Source organism: Perissodus microlepis, chromosome 11, assembly GCF_051167445.1.
Source record: "Perissodus microlepis isolate ML-2025 ecotype Zambia chromosome 11, ASM5116744v1, whole genome shotgun sequence".
In the NCBI taxonomy this organism is placed as follows: domain Eukaryota; kingdom Metazoa; phylum Chordata; class Actinopteri; order Cichliformes; family Cichlidae; genus Perissodus; species Perissodus microlepis.
This window is the reverse complement of record NC_140471.1, coordinates 24,918,719-24,931,521: the sequence shown is the minus strand read 5'-3', so window position 1 is coordinate 24,931,521 and position 12,803 is coordinate 24,918,719. Positions and strand designations below refer to the sequence as shown.

General features: G+C 42.6%; 1 protein-coding gene across 1 annotated transcript in view; it reads left to right on the top strand.

Annotated features, from left to right (window-relative positions):
- Nucleotides 1-8,369, top strand: part of LOC146377972 (cell adhesion molecule CEACAM5-like) — a 47,347-nt gene extending 38,978 nt beyond the window's left edge. Inside the window, 5 exon segments of the mRNA XM_084942635.1 lie at nucleotides 4,156-4,434; nucleotides 4,811-5,077; nucleotides 7,233-7,505; nucleotides 7,658-7,915; nucleotides 8,260-8,369. Coding sequence (XP_084798761.1) covers nucleotides 4,156-4,434; nucleotides 4,811-5,077; nucleotides 7,233-7,505; nucleotides 7,658-7,915; nucleotides 8,260-8,369 — 1,187 coding nt within the window.
- Nucleotides 8,370-12,803: the final 4,434 nt, after the last annotated feature.

Sequence of the window (12,803 nt, the reverse complement as noted above, 5' to 3'; positions counted from 1 at the left end):
TACGGCCGGGCAAGGGGGAGAACACGTCGGCAAAGCGCTGTTGCAATGCAGCAACATCCGCCCTCTGGGCCTGTGTGAGATGGTCACTACAATGGAGGGAGGCGGGGATGTTAGATTTTGGCGCCTCCGGCCCCAACTCATCTCTCTCTCTTACCAGGCTCACCAGAGAAGCGGTCTCCGCCTCCCTCCAGGCTTTGAGGAGGTTGAGGTGGTAAATCTGCGTGGCTCCGCCCCTGTCCGACCGTACCACTTCATAATCAACATCCCCCACTTGCCGTGTGACCACGAAGGGTCCTTGCCACTTGGCGAGTAATTTAGAGCTGGAAGAAGGAAGTAACACAAGCACTTTATCTCCCGGTGAAAATTGCCTAAGTTTCGCCCCTCTGTTGTACAGGCGTTGCTGCCGCTGCTGGGCCTGGAGCAAATTCTCCCGTGAGAGCCTCCCCAGTGTGTGCAGCTTTGCTCGCAGGTCCAGCACGTACTGAATTTCACTTTTCGCAGGGCTCAGACCTTCCTCCCAGTTTTCTTTAATCAGGTCAAGCACCCCCCGCGGCTTTCTGCCGTACAACAGCTCAAAGGGAGAAAATCCCGTGGAGGCCTGGGGCACCTCCCGCACTGCAAACAACAGAGGGTCTAACCAGCAATCCCAATTACGTTCATCCTCGCGAATGAACTTACGAATCATGGATTTTAAAGTCTTATTCAGCCTCTCTACCAGCCCATCAGTCTGAGGGTGGTAGACGCTGGTCCGAATAGATTTAATACCCAGTAATTTGTACAGTTCCCGCAATGTGCGCAACATGAACGACGTGCCCTGGTCAGTCAGTATTTCTTTCGGAATACCGACTCGGGAGATGACCTGAAACAGTGCCTGCGCCACGCTCTTTGCTGAAATGGTGCGCAGCGGCACTGCTTCCGGGTATCGCGTTGCGTAGTCCACCAGGACCAGCACAAAGCGATAGCCGCGTGCACTCCGGTGAAATGGCCCGATGAGATCCATGCCAATACGCTCAAACGGGATCTCCACCAGGGATCTCCTTTGGCACGGCCGGCTGGTTAACCAGCTGGCATTCTGGGCACGACGCACACCAGCGGCGCACGTCGGCCCAAATGCCCGGCCAATAGAATCGGGCCATTATGCGCTCCAGAGTTTTCTCACCACCCAAATGCCCTGCCATGGGGTTCGAATGAGCCGCCTGAAAAATCGTTTCCTGGCGGCTTTGCGGCACCAACAACTGTGTGCGGACCTCATTAGTGTGAGTGTCACGGCTCACTCAATAAAGCCGATCGTTCCGCAACTGGAAATGAGGGTAAGTTCGCGCATCGTCAGGGCGCACCAAGCGACCATCAATATCCATCACTTGGTCATAGGCTGAGCGTAGGGTGTCGTCCCGAGACTGCTCTACTGGACAATCTTCCGTGGGGTGCACAACGGGAGGCAGCGGGGCTTCCGTGGAAGTCCCCGCCACCTCCTCCCCCCCAGAGTCAGTGTCGGTCGACCCCGCGTCACCGCTGAGCGCCGCGCAAACGTTACATAAATTTACAGACCGTGATCGCATCCCCGCGTACTGCCCCAGTAAGCTGTGGAACCCCGGCCAATTCGTACCCAAAATAAGGGGATGCGACAGGCGCGGGCTAACCGCCGCCTTCACTCTATGCGTTTTGCCCCTGAATTTCAGCAACAGTGACACTACCGGGTACTTGTGAATATCCCCGTGCACACATTTAACCTCCACCCAGTTAGCCTCCAACAATGCCCTGGGGCGAACCAAACTTTGGTGGACCAGGGTCTGCGTGCAGCCCGTGTCCATCAAAGCATGGCGAATACCCCCTTGACACCTTACCGGCACGCGGTACGTCCCTCCTGGACCGGGGGCGGGCGCCGGAGCGCCGGCAACACGGAACACCTGCCCCACCTCCATGAGCGGACATTCTCGGCGCAGGTGCCTCGGCCGCCCACACTTCCAGCAGTCCGGCCCCGGCGTCTGTGCGGCTCCCCGTGGCTCCGGGGCAACCTCACCAGGGTTCCGGCGGGAAGCAGCGGCCGGAACGGGTTCCTGGGGCTCCACCCCGCTGCCTGCTCCGTTCCCACAGGGCTGCCGTCCCTCCGCTGTGACGCCGCCGCCGGTGGCCTGGGCGGCGGAATACGGGCGCTCCGCCGCGGCTCCTCACGGCTCCTCACGGCTGGGTGCCGGGTTGGCCGCCAGATGGTCCTCGGCCAGCGTAACCGCCGCCGTCAAATCCGCCGGGCGGTGGCAGCGGACCCAACGAGCCGTTGCCTCGGGCAGGCCCCCCACGAACTGCTCGAGGACGACCAGATTCAGCATCCGGGCCTCCCCAGCCGAGGGGCCCGGTCGCAGCCACCTCGCTGCTGCATCCTCCAGCAAATAGCCGCTCCCCTCCCGTCATCCTGCTACCCCGGAATTGACGGCGGTAATCCTCCGGGGAGAGACCCAAACGATCCAGCACCGCCCGGCACATGTCCTCAAACACCCCCCGCGAGCTGGGGGGCAGGCTCAGCGCCGCCGTCTGGGCCTCGCCCGACAGAAGCGGCAGCAGCCGGGCGGCCCATTCCTCCTCCGGCCAGCGACAGGCCACCGCTGTGGCCTGGAAAGCCTCGATGAAAACCAGCGGGTCCTCCCCATCCCTCATCCGGTGCAACGTCACCGACAGTGGAGGGGCGGGCGCCGGCGCGGCCGCATTCCCCAGAAGCTGCCCCAGAGCCGCGGTCTGCTGCTCCGATTGCAGGCGAAACAACGCCAACTGTTGGTCCTGCGTGGCCGCCTGACGAGCCGCCATTGCCGCCATGTCCATCATCATTTGGCCCAAGATCTGCAGCGGTTGGGCGGGCGACTAGGCGGGCGGCGGCGCCGCCGGGGGAGCAGGAGGAGCCGGCAGAGGACCGGACATCGCGCCAGTGTTTCGGCACCAGTGTAACGTTGGACCCAAGAAACATACGCTGGAGCGAATATGATGACAGCAGAACTTTTATTTAATACTGTGGTTTTTATTGGGACACAGACACTCCCGCTCTCTCTCTGCTGTCACGTCCGCTCCCCTCCTCCGGCTGTCACTGCCAACATATAAAGAGACACAATCACTGTCAGATCCCAGCACACCTGTTCACCCCGCCCCTGCGCCGCCCCGGGAGCTCACTGCGTCACCCCTCCTCTGCAGCTGGCCAGAGACCACACCCACGCCACAGCGGACATTAGACTTTAATGAAAATAACTCAAACTCTTCAGACCTGCCATATTTCATGCTATACTTTATATATTGCACAACTGTTTTATATGTTTGAGTAACAACAGCACTTTGCTATTCTTCTCCCGTAGGTTTCACTGAAGGAGCTGGTGTGTTGCCTGATGATCGTCTGAATGCAGCTGTAGGAGAAACTGTGATGTTCACTACAACACTGTCTCCAACAGAGAAACCGTTTCAATCTGTGACCTGGAGTTTTAATTTCTCTATGCCTATAATATTCATGATTAACTTGGAAGAAACTATTGGACCTGAGTATGAAGGCAGGATCACCTTCTTCCAATCTACTGCGTCTTTGGAGCTCAGGAGTCTCACTCTGGATGACACTGGAGAATACACTGTTAGCATTGTACAAGATGGAACACTCCTGAGTGGACGTACTACTCTGGTGATATACGGTGAGAAGATGTAGAAATTAAACAACCTAATTCCTTTTGCAATATTTAAGCAAGTTTACATTATATTGAACATGTAAAACTACCTGTAATGATTAGTACGTTTTTGTTACATTTCTACTTTGCAACAAGGCATTCTTGCAATAATTTGTCTTATTTTTAAGACTGTGATAATAAAGACTTTAAAAAGTGGCTGTAAGAAACTGAATGGTTTATTTGAAGGTAATATTGATCCCCATGCAACAAAGAACAAGCTGAGAACTCAATTGTCTCGTTTATTCTGTTCAGAATAGTCACTTAAAGGGAGTTGATTCATTTATTTATACAAATAAAAATATTTCAAGATTTTGATTGGTACAGTATTTCTTACAATTATTGCTATTCTGTCTTTTTAGGTTGGGCATGTAATATATCCTCCTTAACATGACATAGTTCAGCTGGAATTGATTTGTAATTATTTTAATGCTTATTTTCTATTGTTGTATTTTTTCTGTCACAGAGAAAGTCTCCAATGTGTTGGTAACTTCCAGCAGCACAAACTTGGTTGAGTTCAGTGCTTCTGTCTCTCTGTCCTGCTCTGCCTCTGGATCCTCTCTCTCTTTCCTCTGATTGAACGGCAGCTCTGAGGTTACAGCAAGTGACAGAGTTCAGCTCACTGATGGAGGCTCCAGTCGGACTATAATCAATGTGACCCGCTTTGACCAGGGACCATTCAGGTGTCATGTGTCCAGTCCTGTCAGTACTGTTACCAGTGATCCAGTAAACCTCTCCATCAGCTGTGAGTTACTAAAGTAAATGCTCAATAATTTATCTGAAAACATCTGAGAGAGTTAAGAAAGAATATTAGATATACCTGAAACACAATTCTCAGTTTAATGTAAAATAAAAAATTTTTTTAAAAAAACATTAGAGACTCCTGTCCCCTCCAACCCTGAACTGCATAAATGATTTAAAAAAAGTTGATGGATGGAATTTATTTACTCTTTAACATGATCATAGTTTATGCAACTAGAAGGTTTTGTTTTAATAAATACACTAGAATCTTTTTTTGTGGAGTAATGTAGTTGTGTGTAATAATTTATTAACCCCACTGAATAGATTATATCTTGAAAACTAGATTTAACATAAATTTTCTCTGTCCCCTCTGCATTTAGACGGTCCAGAAAATATAAATTTGATATTATCTCCATCACAAGTATACTTTGCTGTGGGGTCAGACATCAGCCTCAACTGCTCAGTTGAATCCAGACCTCCTGCCCAGTTTAAGTGGTTTCTGAATAGAGATGAGCTGTCTGATACTGGATCAGAGCTCAGACTGATGAATGTTAACATGAGTAACAGTGGAAACTACAGCTGTCAGACCTTTAACAGCAAAACTCTGAGATCTCAAACATCTGAGCCTTCAGCCATCACTGTGCTGGGTAAGTGCAATTTATTAGTCATCAAATAATCTCAGGTAGATAAAATATTTACAACGCAGACATAAAATACCTTTAGAACAAAAGAAAAAGCAATATTTACTGTTTGCTTAACACGTGCCTATCATGATAATAATTACATTACATGCTGTGAGCTATACTAATATGACTAAACCTTTGATCACATGCAGGCTAAAGCGGCTGAAATATGATTTGGTTTATCTGCGATTTGAACCTTTTTTAATGGTGTCAACCAGAGATCCTACATAATTTGATCTTTTTAATTATGATTTGGTTTAGTCTCACGCTACTACTGCTCCTCCTCTTCGTCCCATGTAGGACACAGGGCTGCCCATGATCTGTCATCTTGCCATGCCAGGGTTTAAGCTCCAAACATATCTAACACAATATAATACTTAATATATGATATTAAAATATAATATTAGGTATTGGCTAATATAACTTACATTTGGATATCAATTCTGTCAACAGAGACAATATGTCTATGTTTTAGCAGTGTGCCAGATATATACAGAGCCAGACACATTTCTCCAGAAATGTGTCTGGTTATGTGGATTATAATGATAATGTGTGATTAATACAAAATAAAGTGTGTAGAATAAAACTAAATTTCCCAACGTGGGCTCCTGCAATTAGACACGTTTTTTGATGTGAAAGAACTCACCTCCTTCTTGCAAAGTTGCAGACTTTCTTTACTCAATTAGAAGTACAGATACCTGTGTTTATAAAATTAAAAACCAAACTCCCGTAAAAGTACTGAAATAACTTTTTTACTCAAGTAAACAAGAAAAGCTATAGGCTCTGAAATGTACTCTGAGCAAGAAAGTAAAAAGTAGTTCCTTGAAGGACAATTCTACTAACCAAAGGTAACTGAGCCTTGTGCTTTATAGAATAAAATAAAATAGAAAAGCCTTTATTGTCATTGTACATATACAACAAAATTGTGGGTACAATGAAATAATAATATATTAATAAAATAATATTGGTACATGAGAATACAAATATCATGTTATGGAGGGCACATCCATTAAAAGGTAATAAAAAAAATTAATACTTTCTGTTGCCTACATTGTAGAGGATGACTTTGCCTCCACACCTAAACGGGAAAATGAGTACAGTCATTCATGAGATCAATCATGGGCTTCACCAGGTGGGGGAACCCTAACATATATGTAGTGGCTCAACATTGGCGGGAAAAATCACCACTCACAAAAATTTCTAATGTGAGGTTCAGTCGGTTTTCTTTGTGTAAAAGATGTGATCAGCTGACCTGCTGCTCTTTGTTTGAAAGTTTGAATTCAGTGAATGAATATAAGTATCATCATCTTCAATGTAAATTCATCTCTGCTACATTTGATGTAACATAAATCTGTCTATGAGGACCACAGCTACTGTGTGTCAGTCCCACACAGCTTTACTGTGAATTCACCAAATTACTGCAAACTAACCTCTTTATCCTGGACAAAACTACCCAGTATTTTCATTCAACATTTTAACAACACAAAGTTCAACACAAAAAAACACATTATGTACAGATCAAATATGTGATTAAAATTATGACATTACATTTAAACTTTAAATTTGCAGTTTATCAAGTGTCACTGAGCAGTCCTTACATTTAAATATATTCTCTCCTCTCACACACAGTTTGTGTGTTTGCTGATTTTTGTTGAGCTGATAGAAACATTGAATTTGAAATTACCTGACACCGAAAAAAAAACCGTCATCGCCTTCATGTTTCCTCCTCTTCTGTAACACTAGCTAGATTCTGAAATACCGCAAACACAACTTGCGGACACCTGCACTCCTTCCACCCCACTTTAACTCCTGAATATAAACACTACAGATGATACCACTGAACCTGAAGTAATGAGTCTGTTTTAAAAATGTAAGAAGTAGAAAGTACACATATTTGTTTAAAAATGTAAAAGTAAAAAGTTGTTAGAAAAAAAAATACTCAAGCCAAGTACAGATATCTGAAAATTCTACTTAAGTACATTAACGAAGTATTAGTACTTCGTCACCTCTCATCTCTGCTGGTCATCGGTGTATAAATTTGGCCCTCAGTTCATCACCTACTTTTCTTCTTGTTCTCAGTCTATAATTTTTCCTTGTTAATATTTTTTGGGGCAAACAGAGGAAATATCAGGTTCTTCTGTCAAACCATCAACAAACCTGCCAGTTGAGGGAACCTCTGTTCGTTTAACCTGTGAGGCCTCTGGCTCAGTCTTTACAAGAAACTGGGTGAAGGATGGCTCAGATCTGAACCCGACTGACAACATGATCCTTTCTGACAATAACAGAGTGTTGACCTTTGACACTGTGAATAGGAAAGACAGTGGAGAATATTTCTGTCAAATCAGCAACCCTGTCAGCAGTGAAGAAGCTAAATACATCATGATTGTTAACTGTAAGTAACATCCTGGTCAGTCTACACTTCTTTTTCATTGTTATAGTAAAATTATTTTAAACTTTGAACGGTACTACTAATATGATATGTAGTCTAGTAATGCAGAAATGTAAAAGTACTGAACACATTTATTATTTTTACCTGTTTTTCAGATGGACCAGAAAATGTTCAAATCAAAGGTCCAAATAAGATAAATATCAAAGGCACCTTAAAATTGATCTGCTCTGTTGAATCCACACCAACTGCCAGATTCACCTGGTTGTTCAATGGGACAGAGATACTCACAAATTCAGCTGAGTACATTAAAGAAGAGGTTGAATTTTATGACAGTGGCAGCTACACCTGTCAAGCATGGAATAATATAACTGAAAGAACATCATCATCAGTGGTGCATGGACTGATTGTAACAGGTATGTGCATGTGATTATACTCCTAGATGGTACCATTGATAGTTTAAAGGGTGGTACATATTAACTACATTTTGGCGGTTTATCTTCAGATAATATAACAGTTGTTTCTAATGCCGAAGTACCCTTTAGCAAGACATTAATCAAATTCAGCAAATTGTTAAGAAATTGGTGCATTCCCATTTTCACACACACAAGTACTTTTCATGCAACAAGAACATTGCACCAATCAAAAGTCCTCTGATAGTTCTAAAATTATAAAAAGAAAGACACTATTGGGTAGTTTTGAGATAATAAAACAATTTACTGTCAAAATGTATTTGTTATCTTTATTTATACTTTTCTAGATCAACCATCAGGATGTGCTGCTGGTTGCATTGCTGGAATAGTAATCGCATGTTGTGTCATCTTCGCTGCAGCTGTAGGTGGAGGGTACTACATTTATAAGAAAAAGTAAGTGGAGAATTTATTTGAAATAGCACCAGGTGTCAGACCATGGACTTGAAGTGAGAAGGGCCCAAAATACGGTACTCTGATGGTGAAGAGAAGTGAGGGTTATTTACAGTGGGCAAAGAAACACAATTATGTAAAAATCCCAGGCACTGTGGCTCCTGTGCCGATTCCTCCCCAAATCCCACACAGTGCAAATGTCTGTGAAAATGTGAAAATACAACTCCAAAAATTCCCATTCCCAGACAGTGTCTCCACCCCCGTCAGAAAATGCACTCCACTCCCGATTCCTGGCAACACACAAACACACATAGGCTGGCAGGGAACTCAAACACTAGCGAGGCCTTTCATGCACATTAGTCTATGGTTGTACTAACAAGTTCTTAAATAGAGCGCTCTTAACGAGGCCATCAGCTGCAGCTGTTGATGGCTGATGAGCAGCAGGTGTGGCAGCTTCCAGCTGACACCAGGAAAGCATTTCTCTTTTTTAAACCTACATAAAATATTGTAATCATAGAAAAATGTCTAGAATTCAGTGGTACTATTCAACAAATGGTTCATATTCTGTACAGAGTTACCTGCTAACTTTCTACTTCTGCTGGTCTCAGAGAAATCACGAAGGAGAATCAATTCTTTTCACTGCTTGTTTATGTTAATCGTGCAAAATAAACACTTATTGTAATAAATGCTGGGATTTCTTGTTAAATTCAAATATAACTTTAGTGTTGTAGTTTTGTGTTGTATGACCCCATTTTAATAATGCTTCATTTCAAATATTTAGATTCAACAAAAATCCTCAGAAACAAAATACAGGTATGTTAGTTATTTCTTTTTTAATTCTAAAGCCACCTTACACATCTATTATAGCAAAATAAAGAAATTAGAGAATCAAAATTATTGTCTTAATGGATATACATGCACTCTTACAAATCTTTGTTTTCTTAGAACAAGGAGAAAATATGTATGAGAACATTTCCATTACAAGAAAATAACAAATATAAACTCAGTGATGACCTTCCCTTTATTATCACTGTTAATTAAGAAGGAACAACTTTGATAATTAACCAGAATATTTTCCCATTTTGTCCCATCATATAATGTTAAACAAGATATGTTAAGATTTTTTTAACTAATAGATTATTACTCTCCATGTAAAATAAATATTAATACTTTCTCTGTAATAAATCTTCTAATATTTGCTACGTTATTTTAAATATATATAAAACAACCAACACATCACAGTTGTGTCTCTTGTTTTTATGTAAACACATGTAATTACATGAATTTGCACATTAATGTTAAAATCTGATTAGAGTGATGTCCAACGTGTGGACTGAGGCATCTTGTCAGGACTGCAGGTGTTCCGCAGTGATAACAGAAATTCAGTTTGAAATTATAGTGCTTATAGTTACATATCTATTTAAATTTATTTAAAGCGGAAATTTATAAAAAGCTTCAATTAAAACTGATAACAGGAGTTTGTTAGTTTTACTCATTACTCTTACCTAAATTTACTCCTCTTTGTATTGCAGTTGCTTTGCATGTGAATCGTTAGCATTAGCAATTTTTAGCCATAAGCCTGTATTGTTTATGTATTTTGATTAAAACATTCAATTAGATACATCACTCTTTCGCTTGTATTTTAATTAGAGTAAAGATTTAACATTGGGTAGATCCCACAGGATTTTCTGGTTTAAGTGGGCAGCAGTACTCTTGACTTTGGGAATAGCTCTACCTACATGTTATAAAAGGTCTCAATGATTAAATAAAACCGGAATCTGACACTTTTGTTTTATACGCTGCATCATGCTACCCACATGTGGATTTTCTGTGGTTTTGAGGGCAGGATGATGAGTAAAGACATTGGGGAAAGCGGTGAAGCTGTATTTTACTAATGATGATATTTAATTGCCCCTGAGGTTCTACAGTAGTTTCTGCAAACTGTAAACCGCTCAGTAAAGGTGTCGTCACAAAAGCGTTCAGATGGCGTTGGCAAAAGCGTTGGATGTTGCAGTTTTCAGTCTGTCTAAATGTTATATTAGTGATGTAAATCATGCTTCTGTTGTGTTTCAGTTTATCTTTTTTTTTCAATATGAAACTCCTTGAATAACAGAAGCATTGGCTAATGTGGATGTTCTTAAAACTTTGGCAGCAAATTTTTACTGAACCCTTAAATGTATAACACAAGATGATCGATATGATTATACAAACCCCAGAAATAATACAAAGAAGTGGGCTGAAGGTTTTATAGCCACTGATAAGACCTTACAGTGTGCAAAGGATGAAAGTCCAACCATATAAATCAGAGTGAGCCTAATGAGTCACTGTGTTCAACGACTGTCTGGCTACATGTTGTTTTGCATATGTAATGTTTGGGAGTTTTAGGGCGATTCATCAGTACTGGAGAATTATGGATGTGTTATTGGGAGTTTCTCACTTAACAGAAGGCAGTGCATCACATTTATAGGATTCTTTGTCTCAACCTCAAGATACAGAGCTGATTTAACACAATCTTCCTTGTGTAGTGTATATAACTGTTAAATTGCTAAATAGTTAAATTAAATGATGTGGCAGATTAGCTGGTGATGTTGGGCTACATGTTTTTTGGTGGTTTTTGAGAGGTCACTTTAATAATATTTCACAGTGCTCCAACCTCTGACTGTAGCACATTGTATTCTACGTCCTGATTGGCTGTCCAGTACAGATTGTGTTCAGCTTGTCAAATTTACATAAATCGCTAGGATTGTGACTCTGAAGTGCTGTATTGTTTGTTTTCTCCCCAACAAGCAGACCAATGTCGACGAAACATTTTGCACTGTCAAAGGTACCTGCGGTAGCACCCAAAAGGCAGAGGAAGATTCTAACCATCACCATACCATTGATTCATTAATGTGGAATTCTCTCGCAGCGGCTCTTTTCCCATGTTCTGGACCTGAAAACAGGGTTTAGTCTTTGGTTTCATTCTATAATACTGGGCTTATTTTTCTACGAAGGTTTGAACTTTGAGAGTGTTTAAACAAGTGAGAAAAGTGTGAAAATTTTCATGCTTGTCTGAGAAAAGTGTATAATGTGTGTAGTGAGGGCTTTTACAGCCTTAAAACATCTATAATAATTGTAAAAAATAAAGTTGGCTACTTCACAGATTTCACCTATCACGGGTTATTTTTAAAATGTAACTCCCGCGATAAACAAGGGACCACTGTACTTCTTTTTAATCACACAAAAATGAGAAAGGGGAACAAAAAGCCACCTACACTGAAACAGAGTATATTACAAAGACCGCGGAGTGAGGGAGGTTTAGCACTCACAGATCTTTTGCTGTATTAGTGGGCATCAAATATAAGGGCATTAATGTACTGGGTAAAAGATCATGATAATTTATTTTCATCGGTAACACTGGAAAAGTTATAAGTGAATCGATGCTCCCTGTTGTCCTTGTTGTGTGCCAGGCAGGACCTATCTCCAACTTCACCACAAAACCTCTTGTTATTCATTCACTGAAGTTATGGTACCCGCTCAGAAGGCACTTTAAACAAGCTGAACTCTCCCTTATTGCATCAGCGCATAGACATTGTATGTTTCCTCCATCCTTACAAGGCATTTAACGTATGGACAAAGCTCGGAGTAAGTTCGATGAATGCTCTTTTCACGGACAATATCTTCTGTCCATTTGGACAATTGGTGACTAAGTTCAAGATTCCTCAGTCACATTTTTTTAGGTATCTTCAACTCAGGAATTTTGTTGCTTCTAATATTGATTGCTTTCCGTCCTGCCCTTCTCTGTCTTTTTTGGACGAAGTCTTTGATCTTAAACCGGACGCTAAGCGGGTTATGAGTGATGTTTATGAGCTGTTTATGAGCCGTAATCAAAAGCTGCCCACATTGCAGTCACTTAGAGAGCAATGGGGAAGAGATCTCGGCCAACAGATTGCAGATGAGACTTAGCATAGGATAATCGATAGGATTTTTTTCATCATCTATCTGCCTCAAGCATGTAGGGATGGGTACCGGTAGGTTCTGACATAAACGGTAGTAACCAGACCAAAAAGCAGCACACATTTCGGTGCTTTATTTCGGTGCTTTTTTTCCCCTGAGATGTCCTACACTTTATCCTTGTAAAGGCAAAATGATTGGGTAGAATCCCAATCATTTTACCTTTACAAGGATAGTAGGCGGGCCCAGGTACGTATGTTCTTTTAGAGTAGAGCTACAGATTAAAAATGCCCAAGGCGAAGCGGTCAAAAGTCTGGCTGTATTTCACAGCAAAAGACGCAAACTCAGCAGCCTGCAACAAGTGCTTTAAGGTGATACTGTGCAAAGGAGGTAATACCTCGAATCTGATGAAACACCTGGCGATGCATAGCGTTTTTTTAAAAGCCGAGAAATGCACCGTATTTGATAGCTTGCTGCAAGACCGAGTACCGAGCACATCTACTGCGGG